A 22,808-nucleotide genomic window follows, 5' to 3' on the forward strand; every position below is an offset into this window, starting at 1 on the left:
CCTCCTTTAATATAACTGGATAGATCCCATCTACCCCAAGTGTCTTCCTTATGTTTAACTTCAATGTTGGGATTCAGATAGGACTAAGAATATGGACAACTGCATATCAGAGTTATTAGAAGCATAAAAAGGTGTAAACATATACTTGCTGATAGTAGATAATTGCTAATTGTTGATAGTAGCATGATAAATAAATTTGAATTTTAATTTTTTTTGTTATCAAATGCTTATATTATAGGAATATCAGAAACCACATTGCTGAATTTTGGAATGAGGAATTTGAATATGCTGAGTACATGTACCAAAAGAGGACAAGAAAATAGAACAGCCTGTGGACATAGATTGCTTGTTTAATGTTGTTGAGTTAATCTGGTGTGACACATTAGCATTTGTGGACAGCGGGAATGATAGCAGGAGTATGGTATAAGTTCAAATGAGTGTCTAATCAGAAATATAGAGTTGGCCAGCAGATCAGAATATCTTTTTAGAAGACAGAGAACCATCTACCATCATTCTCTGTGAGTGATCAGAGAGAAAACTGGATAACCAATTACAAAGAACAGTTGGCAAACTTTGGCAGATTCTACATGAAGAAAATATCCTAACCCAAATCCGGAAAGCGATCCAAAGCTTATATAAAAACTCAAAAGTCTGTATAAAATATTCTAATGACCAACTATCAGACCCAATTAACACCAGCAAAGGAGTGAAACAAGGATGTGGACTATCACCAAATTTATTTAATATCTACATCAATAAAATTCTTAAAGAATGGAAACAAACAATTAACAATGGAATACAGTTGAGCAACAGGAATAAAATCCAAACTATATTATATGCTGATGATCGCAAGTTATAATTGCAAAATCCGAAGATAAACTACAGATAGCAGCAAATGAACTTAATAAAATAGGTAAAAAGTACGAGATGAAAATCTCCACCTCAAAAACAAAATCAATGGGATTATGTGGAAAAAACATACAAAGAGTCAAAATTGTTATTGATGATAAAATAAAAGAACAGATGTCTGACTTCACCTATTTGGGAAATTTAATATCAAATGAAGGGAAAGACATCCACACGAAACCAAAAAAATATAATAAAATTAATGGAACGATTAAATGCCACTTCGCAAAACAAATGACAACTGAAACAATATTACGACTGCACAACATCACTTCAAAACCAGCCCTCTTCTACAGCTGTGAGACTTGGGTCATAAATAAGAAATATGCACACAAACTAGAAGGAGCACAAATGAGATTTTTAAGACCATTATTAGGCTTTACAAGACTAGACCACCAAAGAAATTTAGATATCCGCGAGAAATTAAAAGTAGATAACATAGTAAATGACATAAAACGGTATCAGGAAAAATGGATCAGCCACATAGAAAGAATGAACCCAGACCGGATCCCAAAATTAGCCTTTAACTACAAACCTACAGGCAAGAGAGATGTTGGTCGACCAAGACAACGATGGCGAGATCAAGACCACCTCCAAGAGCTACAACGGAACAGGTCTTAAAAGACCTAAGCCGGACCAAGTTCATGATGATGATGATGAGTTGGCAAACCATAAGATGGAAGCTTGTTTAGAAGACCTTTATGCCAAACACAATCGAAAGCCTTTGAGATGTCAAGAGCAACTGCTTTTGTTTCACCGAACTTTTCCATTGAATTTGTCCATAAATGGGTAACATAGCCAGAATATCACCAGTGGATTGACACTGACGGAATCCATACTGGCAATCATTGATCAGACAGAAGGTTTCTAGGTTGTTTAAGAGTTGGCAGTTAATTGGTTTCTCCATTACTTTAGAAAGAGTAGAAGTAATTGCAATGGGACAATAATTGGATGGGAGGGATTTGTCACCCTTTTTAGGAACTGGCTGGATATGAGCAAATTTCCAAGCAGAAGGAAAAACACCCTTGGAATAAGAAAGTGAAAAAAGGTGGCAAAGAACAGGAATAAGTTCAGGAGCACAGGTTTTGAGAACAAGTGGAGAAATACCATCAGGACCCGGAGCTTTCTTAGCATCAAGATTGGTCAAAATCCTTCTGACATACTTTTGACAGAAGACCACAGGAGGCATTGAATGGAGCGTGTTGGGAATGATGGGAGGTGTTTTACCAAGATTATTATTACATGAGTTGGGAGAAAAATGGGATGCTAGCAGGTCAGCTTTATCCTTGGCCCAAGTGACAACAGAACCATCTGGTTTTGACAGAGGTGGGAGCAGAGATGGGTAAAAGTTGCGGCCAACAGCTTTGGCAAGAGACCAGATTGCTTGGCTACCATTAGGGCAAGAAGCAAGTTTTCTACCTTTAGCCTGTTCAAAATCTAGTTTGGACTGATTAATAACTGCTTTACAATTGTTACAAGCTTTGGCGTAGGCAGAAAATGAAACTGAAGAATTGGAAACAAGCCAATTACGATATGCAACATACTTCTCCTGAACTGCCTTTCCACATTTATTGGAAAACCAAGGTTTAGATAAGGGACAAGATCTTACGCGTATAGGACCACGAGGCGGAGATTAGATATGGCCGGCAAACATTAACAGAATTCTCATGTAATTTAATTTCGACAGTTTCTGCAATTAATAGTCTCATATAATTACGTTGAACACTAAGTATTTTGGTCTCGTTTAATCAAAAAAAATTTTTTTCATTAACGGCACCAAAGGCTAATTCTGATGCTGCTGAATGAGAAGCACGAACTGAGAGGGTGCCTCCGTAGCCAGTGGGAAGGAGCAGCAGTGTGTAGCACACGCTTCTTGATTAGGCCGGGGTTCGAGCCCGTCACCACCAAATACGGCGGATGTGGAAAGTTCAGGGAATAACCACTGCATATTCCCGGAGCAATATGGCCTTAGTTGCTAATGCTCCTAAAAACCAAAATAACAACAACACAAACTGAGGCCGGGTGTTGGTTAATACGAAATTTCAGAGCAAAGTGCGTAGAACCCTGATAACACGAGTCACAACCACTGCAAGAAATGTTGTATACTAGGTCATTTATTTGTGTTGCGAACGAGGAAAGGACTGAGCGATTGTTAGTATAGTGTGTAATTTCCATATTGGCCTGGCTACAATTTTAAATTTGGTATCTTTAAAGAATCTGTTAAGTTGTTTGTGCCACTGTTCAACATATGGGACAGAAATAAAGGATTTTTTGGTATTACTATTGTTGGTTGGTGTTATTTTTTTGTATTCTATCCTTAGCTTGTACCCTAATAATGTTTGTGGGTCATTAGGTTGTGAACAGTTGAATGCACTGGTGGTTGTAAAAACAACCACCAGTTAGAGGGCGCTGACTCTCTTTAAAAATTACAGCTGTGAATTACAGGCTCCGAAAAAGCGATAAGTGTTTGCCATTTTATTTACCTAATTGTTATTTTATATTGAACTTTATAAGTAGCCATATAGTTCTAGATGCGCTGGTTTTTTTAAATTTAGATAAGAGTTTTTGTAGATTACTACTTAATATACGTAAAACCGTTGTTTCGTTTGAATCCTGCAGCCATTGTTTTTGTATAGAATGGTATGGAATTCAAATTTTTAATTGTGGGAACTAGGTAGCTCTAACGTAAAATTATATAGCGTAATTCGCATCCCTGCATTTAGTACTCTATTAGATAGTGTAGTATTGACAATTAATTAATTAAATTTATTGATCTTATTAATTTAAAATATCTTGCCCCAGACTAGAGCAAAAAAGCAACGGGCGAAAAGTGGCAGGCGTGCTGTGACTCGGGGGAGAACTAAGGGGTGCAGTTCTCCAACGCATCACAGCCTAAAAAAATGTGCAACCTGTGAAATGTTTGCCGAACTCTCTGGAACGGAACATGATCTAGCCAAGGAGGATGTCTTTGTGTGTGCCAGGTGCAGAGTGTCTAGAAATTAGGCGTCAGCTCAGCGTTCTGATGGGCGTCTATGAGAGCGTGAGGTGTAGGGTAGATGCTCTCGAAGAAATTAATATGAGGGGCCCGTCAAGCTGTCAGCTGCCCCACACAACGCCAGAGCTCACTCCTAGGCATCAGGCAACACAACGGCAACCTCCAAGGCAGAATGTGCTGGTCCCACAGGAGTTAGTTATCGTCGGTGACTCTATTGTCAGGGAGACGGGGAAAAAAGTTGATGACGTTTTAAAGCATATATCATCTTTTAAGGGCACAAAGGGTGATATTGTTGTCCACGTTGGCACTAATGACATTAAGAGTAGGAGATCTGCAGATTTTCTTAACAAGTACAGGTCAATGTTGCAAAAAAGTTGTGAATTAGGGTTAAATTTGAAAGTGTCTGCAATTCTGCCGAGACACGATAGGAGGGAGTACATGATGAGAGCCTTGTCAGTCAATTCGGCCCTGGAGGAAATGTGCAAGACTCAAGGGGTAATATTTTTTTCAGCCTGGTCTGTGCTTGTTAACAGGAGAGACTGCTTCTACAGATATGGGATACACTTAAATAGAAAGGGTGCAAGAATATTTGCTGATGCTATCGAGACAGTGTTAGGTGGGTCGGAAAACTGCTAGCTTGGGGGGGGGATTCACAGAATAATAGGTTAAAAGTAGCTGCAGGCAGAGGTGAAGGTGATTCTTGCACTACTTCTATTAGAATAAGCAGCAGCGTGGAGTGAGGGGTGTTGGAGGTTTCAGGTACTGATGGCAGTCATCGTGAAACATGTGGGTATATGGGATGTTTTAGGTAGCTAATAAGAATAGGTACATTTATACTTGCATATATACCAATTCTAGAAGTATAGTAAATAAATTTGATGAATTCGAAGTGTTGGTCAAGACCTCAAAGGCAGATTTTGTTGGGATATCAGAGATGTAGTGTCACACAGATATAAGGAATATAGAACTGGAATTTGGGGAGTGCAATGTGTACAGAAAGGATCAACAGGACAGGATAGGATAGGAAGGGAGGAGGAGGTATTATGCTGTTAATTAAGAAAAACATAAAATCAAAAGAAGTGCATCCAGTTGATATAGATGAACAGTGCACTGTTGAGTCAGTTTGGTGTGGCATAAGCACTGCGAAAGCAAAAAGAAGAGTAGGAGTGTGTGATAGGTCTAATGACTCGAATGAGTACAATTGTACAGAGAAATAGAGTGGGCTAGTAAATCAGAATGTCTTATAATGGGGGATTTTAAATCCCAGATATAGACTGGAACTTATGGGTTGGTCACCCGCACACTAGTAAGATTTTGTGGATTTATTGGATGATTGTTTTCTGCAGCAGCATGTTCGAGAGACAACCAGAGAGGGTAATACTCTTGATCTGGTTATCAGCAGTGATCATTGGTGTATTAAGAATTTGCAGATAAAGGAACCATTAGGTGGCAGCGATCACAGGGTACTGATGTGGGATTTACTTAAAGGTATAATTACCATCAGGGGTAAAGGAAGGGGTTTTTGCTTCCGTAAAGGTGACTGTAGTGGTCTCAGTCAGTTTTTAAATTCTGTACAGTGGGACCAACTGATGATGTTACCAACAGCAAATTCTAAGTGGGAAGCATTGAAGCAATTAACAGTGGAAGCTACTAAACGTTTCATACCTATTAAGAAATATTGTTCAAGGTTGAGGCTTAAATGGTTGTCATATGAACTAATGAGACTCATGGCAGAGAAGAAAAATGCATGGGATGCATATAAATTATCAGGCGACACAGAAGCCTATGATATTATTATTATTATTATCATCAGCCATATGGTACAAGGTTTATGCTGCACCAGCCAAAAAAAAAAAATTCCCGAGTTACCCCCCCCCCCTGTGTGCGTGCGTGTGTGTGTGTGAGAGAGAGAGAGAGAGAAAGGCATCACCAAGAAAGAGAAGAATGATGATATCCAGCTCAGGACCCTGGGTTTGCCAAGTCCATACTCACCAGATGTGAGCCCCCGGGGTTAATATATATAAGCTAGTCTGTAATTAAGTCACAAAGGAGGTTGGGCAGGCGAAGGCAGATTACGAGGAATCTTTGGCAAAGGATGATAAGAAAAACAGCAAGGATTTCTTTACTTATATAAACTCTAACAGGAAGGGGATGAATCTGATTGGTCCACTTGATATCAATGGTTCGACTGTTGATGATCCTGCTCAGATAACAAACAAACTAAATGAGTAATTTGCATCTACATTCACACGAGGAGTTATTAAGGTTTGAAAATGCCACAAGGTTATCAAATTGTAACAGGTTGCTTAATGATTTTGTAATAACTGAGAACAAAGTGGAGGATAAATTGTTGAAGATAAACATAAGAAAGGCAATTGGGATGGATGGGATCTATTCAGTTATATTAAAGGAGGCGGCAAAGGAAGTATGAAAACCCTTAGCCATAATTTTAAGAGCATCCTTGGACTCAATGGAGGTCCCCATGGACTGGAGATGTGCAATGTGTCCCTCACAAAGGGGATCGAAAGGTGACACGAGTAATTACAGTCCAGTTAGTTTAACTTCTGTTCCGGGTAAAATAATGGAGTCACTGGTTAAAGATGCCATGCAGGATCATCTAGACAAGACTGCAGCAATAATTCAGACACAGCATGGGTTTGTTAAGGGAAAGTCTTGTCTGACAATTTTGATTGGTTATTATGATGTGGTTACAAAGGAACTGGATGCAAAAAAAATTTGATATCATATACTTGGATTTCAGGAAAGCTTTTGACACTGTTGCACATGGAAGACTACTGTACAAATTGGAATGGAGCAGAATGGTATTAAGGGTAAGTTGCTACAATGGATAAAAGGATGGTTGAGTGGGAGAAGACAGAGGGTGGTAATCAACGGGTGCTGCTCTTAGTGGACTAATGTTATTAGTGGAGTCCCAGGGGGTTCGGTGTTGGGTCCACTGTTGTTTTGTATATTTATCAATGATATTGATGAAGGTATATCAGGCTTAGTATCGAGGTTTGCAGATGATACAAAGGTTGGCAGGATTGTTAATGACAGTAATGGCAGTGTGTTACTGCAACAGGATCTGGAAAATTTGGCAGATGGGCTAGAAAGTGCAACTGACGTTTAACATTGAAAAATGCAAAGTACTGCCTATGGATAGAAATAACCCTAGAGAAACGTACCAACCGTGTGGTACTACACTTAATGAGGTAGAAAATGAAAAAGACATGGGAGTAATTGTACAGTCATGGGGTGTTGTAAATGATATATACAGAAATTTTTTTAGCAGGGAAAAGGAGGTGATTTTCCCCCTGTATAAGGCAATGGTCAGGCCATGCCTTGAGTACTGCGTGCAGGTCTGGAGGCCTCATTTTAGGAAGGTTGTAGATCTGCTTGAGCGTGTACAGAGAAGGGCAACTAGATTGGTGAGGGGAATGAAGGGATCCTCTTACCAGGAGAGGCTTAAGTTCTGCAAATTGCCGCAGCTGGAGACTAGGCAGACTGCAAGGTGATCTGATTGAGGTGTATAACACCTGAATTCTGATAGGATTCTTCCACTTGTTCAGGTTATGAACCTAAGGGGGCATAAATTGAAATTGAGGAAGGACAGATGTAGAATAGATGTGCAGAAATTTGCCTTTAGCCAGTGGGTGGTTCATTTCTGGAACAAACTTCCATCTGTCGTTGTGGAAGTTGATAGGTTAAATAAATTTAAGGAGGAACTGGACAAATATTTAGAGGGGATTGCTTTGTAAAAATTTTTTTTTTTTTTTGGCTAATGCTGCATAAGCTCATACGCTTGCGTTCTTGTATCACATGCCATTACTACTACTACAAAAAAACAGTTAAAATTTACAGCTAAACAGAAGGATCAGTAACATGTCTGCAAAGCAAACACACACAAGTTCTTAACAAATAACTGTGTCCTCTAAAAATAAGTAAACAGTTATGAGCATATTTCTTTAGTTCCTGAAAAACGTCTTTAAAATAGAAGTGGTGTAATGGTTCTGAATGTGGCTTCTGGGTTCCCACACACACACATCACAAATATAGTGAGCCTAGATCTGCTATGACTTGTATGATTATATAAGATGAATTTTCAAATAACACAAATTACAACATGTTTAAGAATTCACAGAAAACTTTAGTTATTACAAAAGAAAGATTTACAAAAAAATACAGTTTGCTGCTTAATGTCAGTTTTTCAGCACATTGTTAGCACTAACAATGTACTAACAAATGCAATGCAGATTAGCTTATCTAACTTTAATGTTACAGTTGACATTTAACAACACAGGCAAAGTTACAATGGTATTTAGATAAACAGTTTTTTATTTCTCTCTCTCTCTCTCTCTCTCTCTCTCTCTCTCTCTCTCTCTCTCTCTCTCTCGGCGCCTCCGTAGCCAGGTGGGAAGGAGCAGCAGTGCATAGCACATGCTTCTTGATTAGACCGGGGTTCGAGCCCGTCGCCACCAAATATGAAGGATGCGGAAAGGTCAGGGAATGACCACCGCATATCCCGGAGCAATATGGCCTTAGTTGCTAATGCTCCTAAAAACCAAACAACAAACAAACAAACAAACTCTCTCTCTCTCTCTCTCTGTCTGTCTGTAAAAGGTAAAATGCTCTTCCAAGAATATTAACTTTAATTTTATTCTGTCACTGTTTACATTAAGTTGCCCACCTCTCTGTCTTTAGAAATTAATTCTGTTTAATTAATTTTCTAAAGACAGAGGTGATTTTTAATTACATTGCTCGCAGAAGTAAAATATGAAGTGCATACATAATTATCCATGAAGATACCTTTGTGCAGCTTTAACTTTATTATTAGTGTCTTTTGGATTTAATCTCTTTCCTTTTTTAAAAGCAACTACTCACATTATCAAAGTTTAATTCAAACAGAATGAATTAAATGCCTTGCAGTTTCCAAATAAAACAATTTTGAACCTTAAAATAGTTTACACTTGATAACCAACATTTCTAATCAGTTACTCACTATCTGTATTACTTATCTACCAAAAAAAACCCAGCCAATTTAGAAAGACATAAAATACAAAGCAAACTACACATTACATTCAGCTTCAAGCTTAACTTCATAAAATAAATTTCATTACTTTGAAAGTTTTTTTTCTATGATTGACAGCACTAACAACCAAGTAATGGTCAGTTCCATAAACACAGCGAGAAATGTGGAGAGTTGCGAAAGCACGGAACATGAATAAGCAAGCAGCAAACAATGTGGAAATTATATGTAAAAGTGAAATTGTGTTTAAACATACATCAAGAAATCACTGGATTATTAGTGCATTATAGTAATACCTGGATTAAAAAGGTAAATACATTTTCAAACTATTTACAAACTTTTTACAAAAAAAGGATCGATTCTTGGACCACTGTTTCTGATTTTCAAACACGACATCGATGAAGGGATGGAAGGCATTATGTCAAAATTTGCAGATTGGTAGAGTCGTTAATGAGAAATACCAAGCAGTGCTCTTTCAGGATGACTTGAACAGGCTTCAAGAATAGTCAGAAAAGTGGCAGCTATGTTTTAATGCAGCAAAATGCAAGGTCTTACACCTGGGAAATAGTAACCCCAAAATAAAATGTACACTTGGTGTGGTTGAATTAAAAACAGTGCAAGGATAGACTTATGTGGGCTGCAGAACTTGGCAACCAGGCACCTCCCAGGAGACCAGGGGCAATGAATTCAATTTACAGGGGTTGAGGTTTAGACTAGATTGTACTTTTAGCTAGCAAGTTGCTAGAACAGGTTATCTTCAGGTAGTTGAGGCCGACAGTTTGAATAAATTCAAAGGTCATCTGGGTAGTTACCTGTCTTGTTAAAGGGAAGCAAATAATTGATATTTTCTCAACTACTTTTTTTTTTGTTTCCCCCCTCGGCCAGTGCAGCAAAAGCCTATGACTTCCTTGCACTATATGGCTATTACTATTTATGAACTAATTAAACAGCATTCCTTACAACAGCTAGTCATAGCAGTAGTCAGGATATACAAATAAAATGGTATCAAATATACAGCACATAGTGTTTTTATGAAAGAATATTGCTTTCCAGTTCTCGGCGCATAAAGTTTGCATAAAATTCTTTGTAGAAAGCTCAGTTCATAAAGAAAACTTCAAGAATACTGCTCACACTTTTTATAATATTGTAATATTAATGATTTTAATTACCTACCATGATGTGTCTCTTTAAACTTTTATTTCTGATTTTTATTCTAGATCCTGGAAAAACAAGACTAATGGATAAGTCAGTTTATCTTCACTTGTTAATATGCTTAACAGAGATTTGCCAGAAGAAGTCCTTGAATCTCTTTTGGAGTTATATGGAAATCTTTCTGATAATGGTTTGTATCAGAACTGAAATTCAATAGATAGAATTTATTATAAAAGAAATATAGAATATATGTATAAGAACATAAAAAGTGTAAATTCGTAATATATATATTCCATCTGTTTAGCTGATTACTAATTAATGAGAGCAAATTTCTATTTGGCTAAGTAAATCATCTGATTTTTTTTTCCAACCCTAATAGGTCATTTCTTGAATTAAGTACAAAACTAATTATGCAATCACAAGATTTATAATATTCCCCATAATTTTACATTTCCATAATCTTTTGTTATAATAGTTATTTCTTCTGTAACCAGTGAAAAAATTGTAAGAAATATGTAATTGGGATATAAAATTATAGATTTGAATAACTAGTGGGTGAAAGCAAACCATAAACTGGTTTTAAAGTAGAAAACTTCACACTTTATAGAGATAGCCTTGATAGAATAGCATGGAAGCAACCAAGGCTAAACTTCTGTCATTGTAGTAGTGCTCTGCTAAGCAATTATTTCCAAACACACACGATAATTTATTTAGTCTGTAATAAAAAAGATTATGTAATTGCATTTCAGATGGATTTATGGCTAGGTTTATGTTAAGTAATGAAGGAAGAGCTGTAAGGTACATTAGTATCTATTTTATGCGTATGCACATATTAATCTAATAACTTAATTATTAGTAATAATATTTATAACTAATTTAATAAAATTATGTAAATTCATTCATGTTATATGAACTTTCCTCTGCTACTTGAGAAGGGGCTTTAAGCAAACGTCCAGTCAAAATGAATAGCTCATGTATACCTGTTTCCATTATTCCATCAATTTCAGTAATTTATTATATAATAAACTTATTTTGGTGTTTAACTGAAACAAATATTGCCATGTTTGAAAGCTAACTATTAAATAGTTATTAGTATTAATTAGTAATGGCTATATGGTGCAAGGAAGCCTAAGGCTTATGCTGCCCCAGCCAAAAAAAAAAAAAATAAGAAAAGAAAAAAAAAAAAAAGAGTATTATAATAATAATACAATGAATTACAATAAATAATAAAAGAAAAGGATATAGACAACCTCTGCATTTTCCTCCTATCATAGGTAACTATCCAGCTGTCCTTTGAATAACCCAAACTGTTAGCCTCTACCGCCCACAAAGGTAACTTATTCCATTAATTTATAACTCACTGGCTAAAATAAAACTTCCTGTGATCCAGTCTAAACATCTCCCCCATAACTTTAATTTATGGCCCCTAGTTTTAGAATCATTTATAACCATGAAAATTTCGTCCTCGTTCATTTTACTTTTATCTCTCAGAGCTTTAAACACCTCAACCAAGTCTCTTCTAAAGTGCTTATTTTCCAAGCTGTGTAACTCACATATTCGAAGTCTTTTCTTGTATGGTGCCCTTTTGCCGATCTCACCAGGTGAGTTATTACCCATCTTTGGACCTGTTAAGAAGCTTGTCTTTTTTTAGGTGCAGTCTCCACACTTGAGCATGGTATTCCAAGTGTGGTCTAACAATAGCCTTATACAGGGTGTTTCAGTTAAACGTTTCAGAACTTCTAAGAGGGGTAGGGTACATCCTGACAACTCGAAATCATATAGCAATGTGGGGTCGGAAATGCTTTCCTGAAGCGGTGTTGTACACAGAAGCACCATAAAGAAAAGAGACCATAAGTGAGAAATCGTTTTAATAATACATGAAAAGAAGCAAAAGGTACATGGATTAAAGTAAGTGTTCGAAGTTTCTTCCACGGGCTACAATGCACGCCTCACATCTCCGACGCATGGACATCCGAACGTTCTGGAATACTCCAGGCGAATTTCGAATTTCTTCGGCAGCTACTGCGATTCTTGCAACCAGCTCCTCAGCATTGTCAACAGGGGTGTCATAAACTAGCGATTTCATATGACCCCAGAAATAAAAATCAAGACATGATAGGTCGGGTTACCGAGCAGGCCAACGCACGGGACCACCACGTCCGATCCACTGTTGACCAAATGTGACATCCAGGTAGTTTCAAACATCTCCGCTATAATGGGCAGGGGCTCCATTGTGTTGGAACCACATTGTCTGTTGCGTCGATGCAGAAATCTGTTCATCTCTCAAAAGTTGTGGCAATACTTGCTGCAGAAAGATCAAGTAGATAGGTCCGGTTAGATGACACGGTAACAGGTAAGGTCCGATGAGGTGATCTCCCATAATACCGGCTCATACATTGACCGAAAATCGAATCTGTGCTGCATGACGTCGTATTGCATGCGGGTTCTCGACCGCCCAGATATGGTCGTTATGCGTGTTGAAAATTCCTTCCCTTGTGAAGGATGCCTCATCGGAAAACAACACTTCAGCAGGAAAAAGGGGATTTGTAGCACATTTTCCAAGGTACCACTGTGCGAAAGCAATACGAGGTGCATAATCCTCCGGTTGCTGTGTCTGGACACGCTGCACGTGAAACGGATGCATGTCTTGTTCTCGGAGAATCCTCCAGACGCTGCAATGGGAAACCCCGACTGCGTTTGCTAGACTTCGTGTACTCGTTCTTGGATTCCCCTGTACATGCTGTAGCACATTCTATTCGACGGCTGGAGTCCGTGCTGTTCTTACCCTGTCCCTGTCAGCTCTTTCAAATGAACCTCTCTCGGCTAATCTCTGGTGCAGTCTTGCAAAGAAATTATGACTGGGAATACGCCTCGTCGGATATCGTTCCGCGTACAAACGCTGTGCGGCTGGCCCACTACAATTTGCAGCCCTGTACGCCAAATGCATATCAGCTAACTCTGCGTTCGTGTAATCATCCATCCTACTAACTTGGCGTTCTTGTTCAAGAAATTCGAAATTCGCCTGGAGTATTCCAGAATGTTCGGATGTCCATGCGTCGGAGATGTGAGGCGTGCATTGTAGCCCGTGGAAGAAACTTCGAACACTTACTTTAATCCATGTACCTTTTGCTTCTTTTCATGTATTATTAAAACGATTTCTCACTTACGGTCTCTTTTCTTTATGGTGCTTCTGTGTACAACACCGCTTCAGGAAAGCATTTTCGACCCCACATTGTTATATGATTTCGAGTTGTCAGGATGTACCCTACCCCTCTTAGAAGTTCTGAAACGTTTAACTGAAACACCCTGTATAATGGGATTATGACATCCATGTCTCTACTAGAAAATGTTTGATAAATCATCGATTGGACACCACAGGCCTTCCTTGCAATCTGTCTACAATGCTCAGAGAACTTCATGTCTAACCGTATTGTAACTCCCAAGTCCCTTTCTTCCACTACTGACTTTAGTTCAACTCCACCAAGTGTATGTTATTTTGGGATTGCTGTTCTGCAGATGTAAGCCCTTGCATTTTGCTGAATTAAAGCATACTTTTCTGACCATCTATGAAGTCTATCTAGGCCACTCTGAAAAGATAATCTTAAAATCTCTGCTTGGCAGTGATCATTAACCACTCTACTGATCTTTACATCATCTGCAAATTTAGACATCTATCACATCCTCTATTCCTTCATCGATGTCATTTAAGAAAATCAAAAACAATGGTGGGCACAATACTGATTTTTGGGGAACTCCACTTCTTACATTAACCCTATCTGAAGAATAACCATTTATAACAACCCTCTGCCTCCTGCCCCGAAGCCATCCTATTATCCATCTAAGGATTTTCCCTGTGATTCCAACTTGTTCCAGCTTATAAAGTAACCGCTCGTGTGGGACTGAGTAAAATGCTTTGTTGAAATCTAAACAATGTTGAAATTATTCTCTAAATCCAGCTCATGAGTGACCCTCTCAAAATAGTTAACCAGATTTGTTAAACATGATTTTCCCTTTACAAAACCATGCTGTGTATCCTTCAGAATTCCATTCCTATCTGTGATCCTGAATTCTACCCTTGATCATTGCCTCCATGATTTTCCCTACTACTGAAGTTAGACTGACTGGTCGGTAATTTCCCATTACCCTCTTAGAACTGCCTTTATGTATTGGCGATACATTGACATTTTTCCAATCAAGTGGAATCTCTTCTTAGTCCAGTGATGCTCTGATAATTAGCCTTAATGGTTCAGTGTCCTCACTTGCTGCCTCCCTTAAAATTATAGGGTATATACCATCAACCCCAGGAGCCTTACTCGCCTGTAGGCTCAAAAGTTTTTTAATTAAATCATCGAGCCTACAGGTGAGTAAGGCTTCCAGGGTTGTGGTATATAGCCTATACCATCGACCCCGGGTTGATCATATAGTTGAAAAAATTCCCCATTTTTTCAACTTCACTTCCATAATTTAAAATCATTAAAAAAATTTACAGTTAGCAATGTTAGCATATAATTAGGTATGTGTGTACAATATCTATTGGACTGACTATATTCAGTTATTTGGTGATTATAAGCATAATCTGGAAATAAAGCTTTATAAGCAGGGAAATTTACAAATTGGAAATCCAATATATTTAAAGAGATACACACAAACATGATTAGAACCCAACATTTCACGGTTAATACACATTAGCAACACCCTCAAACATATGATTAGTGCATTATCTAGGTTAGACTAGGTTAATGATTACTAATATGCATATAAGATTCATTAAGTACCACATGAACATAGCTATTAAAGCTGTAGTAAATACGTGGCACTTGGGCAAAACTCTTGATCTTATTCTCTATGTTAGTTTGCCCATGGTTTTACTGCATTCAGGCTGGGCTTGCTGGTTGACTGCATAGTACCATTTTATGTACATTTTCATAATGATATTTCCAAGGTTCATCTGCACTCACACAGGGCCTGCTGTCTGCACTGTAACCAGAAATCTTTCCCATTCTTACTTGCACTTTTTCCACTCTATAAAGGCACACAATTAAATGTGCCAGCACTCTAGTTGGATTAATGCAACAACAAAATATTATTGTAACTGTTATCATCATTTGAAAACTAAAATTAATACCAAACAGGTTCTTTGCACTGGTGGTCCAATACACTGCAACCTTTAGGTTTTCACCCCATCCAAAATTTATTCAAAATATTAATATTATCCAAATTACTGCATAATATTATAATAAAAAATAGATTAATAAACTTTTAAATGTTTCCACAGTACATATGTAATTAAATTATCTTACTAAGCACTTACTGGCTGTTGTTGTGTAAAGAAGTCATACCAGTTCTTGCCTGGCTAATAATGTTAATATAAGTTTGGGCCCATTTCACATTAATTCTTCATTATATTTATTATTTTTGATTTGTTAATTTTATTTTTGGTTCTTTATCACATCTTATTGAAACACTAGATGGTGCTTTAAAGACAACTCATTCAGCAGTAATTATGAATCAGCTGATTTCTTTCTGGCAGCTGAATGAGTGAAAGGCTCTTTCAGGGAAGTCTGACTTGGTTCAGTCTTTAAATTGGATATATACACCTGTCATGACTTTGTGTTTCAATCCCAATTTATCATTAATATTTATTATTAACCAGTAGCAGGAAGTGATCATGGAGTTGTAAGGTGGATGATGAAGGGAGAGGTAGCAGTAGTTAAAGGCAAAGGAATGGATTATAATTTCATGAGAGGAAATTACCACAGCTGAAGGTGCTACATGGCCTCTATTAACTGGGTAGATATCTCACAGAGTGAGTACAATTGAATTATGGTATACTTTTAAAATATTAATCACAGAAATCCTTGAATGCGTATATACCAATAAAAAAAATGCTTCATTCTCATCCAAGTTGGACGAGTAATGAAGTTGCCAGATTACTTGAGCAGAAAAAGATGGCACAGAAAAGTTACAGAGCAATAAAAAGAACCGAGGCCTGTAACAGTTACAAGTTGATCTGTAATAGTGCCACAGAAAAGGTTAGGCTGACAAAGGCAGATTATGAGAAATCGCTGGCAAAGAGAGCAAAGTTTGGGGATAAGGAATTCTTCACACACACACACACACACACACACACACACACACACACACACACACACACACACACACACACACACACACACACACACACACATGCAAAGAAGAGGAAGGCAGATCAGATCCTAAATTCTTCAGTAATTTTTTTTTTCCAGGAACATCATTTTCAAGTTCTGTCACTTTGAGCTTGTTAATGTTAGTTAGAGTAACGTGTTTTTTTTTTATTCCACTTTTTAGTTCTTAGAATCCATAATTATACAAAAATATGTTAACTTATATTCATATGTATATACATATAGAGAAGTACACAAATGAAGCGATATAAGCAATAACATCCGTCTGACTCAGAGTCAAGAACGATACTGAACAACACACAAAGACAATGTAATGCGTGTTCTCTCTCTCTCTCTCTCTCTCTCTGCAGAGTCAATCAGCGCACAGTCATAGTTACTTATCTGCCTTCCTAAATCCCATGTGTCTTTGAAAGAATTTTTCACATTTTGATCCGGATTAACTGTAACCGGATTAGCGAGAGTTTACTGTATTGTAATGGTGCCTCCGTAGCCAGGTGGGCAGGAGCAGCAGTGTGTAGCACACGCTTCTTGATTAGACCGGGGTTCGAGCCCTTGACCACCAAATACGGAGGATGCGGAAAGGTCAGGGAATGACCACCGCATATCCCCAGAGCAATATGGCATTAGTTGCTAATGCTCCTAAATAACAAAAACAACAAACTGTATTGTAAAAGCTAGATAAAGGGATAGATTTGTGTGATATACATGTGATTTTTCAGTCTGTAAACGCACTAATCATACATTTGCAAACAAATAAGCATAAGAACAATGTGAAGTGTGTAGAAGGAAATTCAAAAATAGGATTTAGCATTTCAAAGTGATGATAAGATATCACGAATGCTGAGTGTTTATTTGCATTGTTTAATCTAGAACATTTCCATCCTCTGAGTTACACTAATCATATTTCGCCCTAGTCGGTAGCACAGTTGGTAGGATCACTCTCGTCTCCATACCGGGTGGAAAAGACCTGAGTTCTAGTCCCATCAATGATGGGAGGAATTTTTATAAGCCTTTTACACAACATGGCTGAGTTAGTCAGTTTCAGATAAGAGCAGGATGGTTTTTTCTCCCAGAAACTCTGGTTTTTCATCCAGCAAACAAAAATCGACCTCAGAAAATTTACAGACAATATACACAGAGCAACATGGCCTTAGTTGCTTATGCTCCTAAAACCCTATTACAACAACAAGAATCATATTTCTTACAAGTGTTTCCCAGTAGCAAAAAATAGCTGTGGAAGAACAAAAACTGGCATTTTCAGTGAATTTGCACAGGGGGTGAAGAAGAGATAGTGATGAGTTTGAAAAATGTGTCATTTTTGATTTCATCAGGTGGCAGTAGTCAACTTGATTCCAATCTGTGTCCCACTGTTGTGAATTTTTGTAATAAAAATAATAATAAAAAATAAAAAATTGAAAGCAGCTTGCTCTTAATTGAAGAAGTCAAATTGTTCTCTACAGGGTACAATTTGGCTTCTTCTGAATAACCCGAAAGCCTGTGAGATTCTTTTTGAAAACTGTGTTGCACTTTGTATTGATAATGCTCCTGTTATAATAGCCCTAAAAATTGAGCTGCAAAAGAGGAGATTGAACACTTGTTGATAATAGGCAGTCCTTTTCATCTAATTAATTTCTTATGCTATGGAAAAGGGGCTGCATGCCTTTTTCTGAAAGTGGATGACAGGACAAAGACATTACTACTGAATACATCACAAATAGTCAAAATTATAGAGGAAACTTATCAGCAAAAAGATCTAAACCTCCCACATTCATTTCACAAATATATGTGGTCTCAGTTTTTATCTTAATGATGTCCATTTCCACTTAGTCTGCCAAGCCCCACTTACTTTTTCTGACAGAATCCCAATTATCGGTTGATGCAACCACTGCTCATCTCAGTTGTCCTAATTATTCACTGTACGATTCCATTCGCTTCAAAAGTGGTATTTGTACATATGCCTTCTCTGATATTACTTGTCAGAGACTTAGTAATTTGGAATCCCCTCTTTTCAGTCTTCTCTAGCTTAAAATCTCTCTACACCATCCTGTAAAATTCATGTTTCCTTTATCAAGCTCCCAAATTTCACTAATCACTTGGAAGAACTCTATGACCTCCTTTCTTTGAAACTTGACTTTCTCCAGTCCAACTTTTCTAATAGTGAGATAATTTTCCCTCAATTTTAATGTTCACAACTCCAGCTGGCTTCAGTTTTCTAGTCACACAGACCCAGCTGGTTGAAATGCTCAGACTTTTGCAATTACTAATGACTTCACAGATTGTTCATTTACCTACCAGACGGCCAACACTCTTGATCTTTTTCTCAGGAACAAAAAACAAACTTTAAAGATGTTCAGAAAAATGGCAGCTATGTTTTAATGCTGCTAAATGTAAGGTCTTACACTTAGGGAATAGCAACCCACAAATAAATTGTACACTTGGTGGGATTGAATTAAAAACAGTGTATGAGGAAAGAGATCTGGGAATTACAATACGGGCAGATATTAAGTTTTCTGAACAATTTAAACAGCCAACCAGGAAAGCCCACAGTGTTCTATCAATTATTTATTGATAGAACACCGTGATAGAACAATGTTATCCTGTAGAGATAGAGAGGTCATGATCCCACTGTATCAAGTAATTGTAAGACCACATTTTGAATGCTGTGTTCAAGTATGGAGACCTCATTTGAAAAAAGACATTGAACTTCTTGAAAGAGTCCAAAGGTGAGATCGACAGGAGGACGACTATATGAGGAAAGATTCCAATTATGTGAGCTGCAGGCTGACCAGGCTAGCCGGGTAGGTGAAGTGCCTGCCTGGCAACCCAAAGGTTGCGGGTTCGAATCCCGCCTCGGGTTTGGATTAAAGTACTGCAAAAACCTTGGGAAGTGCATTATAGCCACAGAAGCCGATGTGCCAACAACTACCCAAAAAAAAAAAAAAAAGTGAGCTGCAGAGCTTGGCAGGCACCTCAGAGGTGACCTGATTGAGGATTACATGGCGCTCAGAGGGATTAGTAAAATGAATGAACGTGGAATTCTCGCTGTTATAAAGAATTGCGAAACTAGGGGTCATAATTAAAAATTACAGGGCTTGAGGTTTAGATTAGATTGTAGGAACTTTTATTTTAGTCAGTGAGTCATTGATTGCTGGAACAAGTTGCTCTCGCATATAGTTGATGCTGGCAGTTTGAATAAATTCAAAGGTCAACTGGATAGTTACCTGTAGGAGGAGGGACACATAATTTGTTTTTTATTTACTTTTTTTTTTTTTTTTTTTTTTTTTTGCCAGTTCAGCAACAGTCTATGGCTTCCCTGCACTATATGGTGAATATTATTACTACAGCCTTTCAAAGTATGTGGTCTAGGCAAGTGGTTCTCTTGGCACCTCAGATGACAACTTGATGGTCTCTTCTCCAGTGGAGCCTTTTCTTCTTGGCTACATGTTGTTTGGCATTACAAAAACAAAATGGGATCTGCATAATTTATAATCTTCTTTTCCTTTTTCCTTGGTTAGATTACTTTTTAAATATTTTGATGTCAGTGTTTGCTCAGATCATGTCAGCGAAATCATTCTTGTAGGGATGAAATTGTTTATTCCACATTCCACTTTAAAATCTTGTCCTTTGTCTAAACTTTGTTTTTCCAATGAATGTGCCAAGGCTGTTCAAGATAAGAATGTTGCATATTGCAGTTGGCTTGCATCCAAATCTCCAGCTTCATTTTCTGCCTATACTAAAGCTCACAAAAATTGTTATTATTATTCAGTCCAAACAAGATTTTGAACAGGCTAAGAGTAGAAAACTTGCTTCTTGCCAGATGGTAGTTGAGCATTCTGGTCTTTTGCCATAGCTATTGGCCACAACGTTTGTCCCTTCTCTACTCCTGCTTGATGGTTCTTTACCTTATGCTGAGGTTTGCCACCTCAGCAAAAGATAAAGCAGACCGGCTAGCATCCTACTTTTTTTTCTAACTTGTTTATTGATGATGTTAGCAAACCTCTTCCTACCATTCCCAGTACACGCCATTCAATGCCCCCTGGGGGATCTTCAGCCAAAAGGAGGTAAGAAGTATTTTGAACAGTTTTGATGCCAAGAAAGCTGCAAATCCTGATGGTATTTCTCCACTTGTTCTCAAAACCCGTGTTCCTGAGTTCCTGTGTTTCTGTTCTTTGTTGAATTTTTAAACTCACTTTCTTATTCCACTGGTGTTTTTCCTTCTGCCTGGAAATTTCCTCATATCCAGCCAGTTCCTAAAATGAGTGACAAATCTCTTCCAATCATTGATCGTCCCATTGCACTCACTTTTACTCTTTCTAAAGTAATGGAGAAATCCAATAACCACCAATTCCTAAACTATCCTGAAGCCTTCCATCTGATCAGTGATTGCCAATGTGGACAAATTCAATAGAAAAGTTTGGTGATACTCAAGCAGTTTCTCTTGATATTTCAAAAATTTTTGATCATATTTTGCAAAAAGGACTTCTAAATAAGTTTCTGTCTTGTGGATTACTGACTGTTTTTTGTAAGACTTTCTGACTGCTTACTGTGGGTTGTGGTAGATAGCTCTCTGTCTTCTAATTTCTCCAATAATGGTCTTGTTCCCCAAGGTTCAGTTCTTTCTCCCATTCTTTTTCTCTGGGCTATTAATGACCTTTTTCCACTGATTGGAAATCCTATTCACAGTTTTGCTTGTGACTTCTAGATGAATAGAAAACTCACTACACCATAATTATGGGGAAATTCAATACTAAGGTTGGAAAGAGACAAAACAGTGCAGAAAGGGGAACTATAGAAAATTTTGGAATTGGTGAAAGAAATGAAAGAGGCGAAAGACTTGTGGAATTTTCAGAATCTTGAGGAATGTCAGTAATGAACACGTTTTTCAAGAAAAGGGTTAACAGAAAGTGAACATGAAAAAGCCTAAATGGATTAACAACTAATGAAATTGACTTTATCCTCACTAGCAGAAGATATATTGTGAACAATGTTACTGTCCTGAACAAGGTAAATGTTGGAAGTGATCACAGAATTGTAAGATGCACGCCTGATATAGATGTAAGAAAAGAAAGGAAAAAACTGATTTGAGTAAATAATACGAAGGCTTTTGAGATAACAGAAGAGAAAAAGCAGTATGTAATTAATTAACTGAAACTTAAGAACAAATTTGAGCTTTGGCAGACCTTTCAGGACCAAGATATCGACAAGGAATACAACTTTCTGAAAGTGATAAAGCCTGAACCTAAAACCTATAGGTAAAAAGAAATCCAAAGAAGAAAAAATTAGTCAAGAAGCACATGATGAACCAAAAATGGCAAATGAAGAGCAAGATAAACACCGACAAGGACAAAATTGAGTAAACTGAGTTGTGCAAAGGAATTAGAAAGAGACTCGGGGAGGATATAAGAAGATTTAACACAAGAAAATTAGAACAAGCATTAAGGGAAAACAAAGGATTTAAATCAGTAGCCATGACCAGTAATACAGAAAGACAAATAATACTGAATCTGAAGAATAGTGATGGTGTACTTATAAATAGCAGAGAAGGCATAAACAAATAGCAGAAGACTGCTATAAATTATTATGTAAGGAGCAAGGGAATGATGTCAGCAGTGGGGAAGATTGATCACAATTTTGCAACACATACAACATACCCAATATCCATCCTGATCAGATAGAACATGCATTGAAGAAAATGAAGGATCAAAAAGCCCTGGGTAAAGATGAAGTTACTGTAGAGTTTTAAAATTGGAAGAGACATGGCAAAGAAACTAGCAAGACTCTTCATGAAATACATTAGGAAAGGTGTGGGATAATGTAATAAGGAGTGGAGTCATAATATTGCTTCTTAAGAAAGGAGACAAATTGGAAATTATAGACCAATTAGCTTGTTGTCCCATATCTATAAGTTGTTCACAAGGGTCATTACTAACAGATTAGAAAGAATACTTGATGAGAATTAATGAAAGAGCAAGCTGGCTTTAGGACAAGTATCTCAACTATGGATCACCTTCATGTAATTCCCGTGACCACTAAATACGGAGGATGTGGAAAGGTTAGGGAATGACCACCACATATCCCCGGAGCAATATGGCCTTAGTTGCTGATACTCCTAAAAACCAAACAACAACCTTCATGTAATATCCCAGCTAATGGAGAAAACAAATGAATGTAAAACACCATTATGCCTAGCATTTGTGGATTATGAAAAGACATTTGACTCGATACAGCATAAGGCAATGTTTCAAGCACTGGAAAGAAAAGGCATAGACACCCCACACATTATGATTTTGAGGAAAATATATAAGAATGCTACATCCTTTTATTAGACTAGACAAAGACAATAGAAAATTGAGAAAGGAGTTCGACAAGGAGACACAATATCTCTGAAGTTGTTTTCTGCTTCCCTTGAGGAAGCTTTCAGAAGATTGGACTGGTTGCAGGAAGGAGTCAATGTAAAGGGAGAGTACCTAAACCATTTAAATTTGCAGATGACATTGTGATCATGAGCCACGATCCCGAAAAATTAGAGGAAAACCTTAATCAGTTATGCAGAGTTAGTAAGGAT

At 37.5% G+C, this 22,808-nt stretch overlaps 1 protein-coding gene across 1 annotated transcript in view; it reads left to right on the top strand.

The window, feature by feature from the left end:
* Window positions 1-22,808, top strand: part of LOC150081581 (rap1 GTPase-GDP dissociation stimulator 1-B-like) — a 199,792-nt gene that overhangs the window by 2,053 nt on the left and 174,931 nt on the right. The window contains exon 2 of the mRNA XM_090380251.1: window positions 10,145-10,269. Within this exon, the coding sequence (XP_090236377.1) occupies window positions 10,197-10,269 (73 nt within the window). The 5' untranslated portion in view covers window positions 10,145-10,196. The remainder of the gene's footprint in view (window positions 1-10,144; window positions 10,270-22,808) is intronic.

This window comes from Mastigoproctus giganteus, chromosome 8 (assembly GCF_048544385.1).
Source record: "Mastigoproctus giganteus isolate SK-2022 chromosome 8, ASM4854438v1, whole genome shotgun sequence".
Classification (NCBI taxonomy): domain Eukaryota; kingdom Metazoa; phylum Arthropoda; class Arachnida; order Uropygi; family Thelyphonidae; genus Mastigoproctus; species Mastigoproctus giganteus.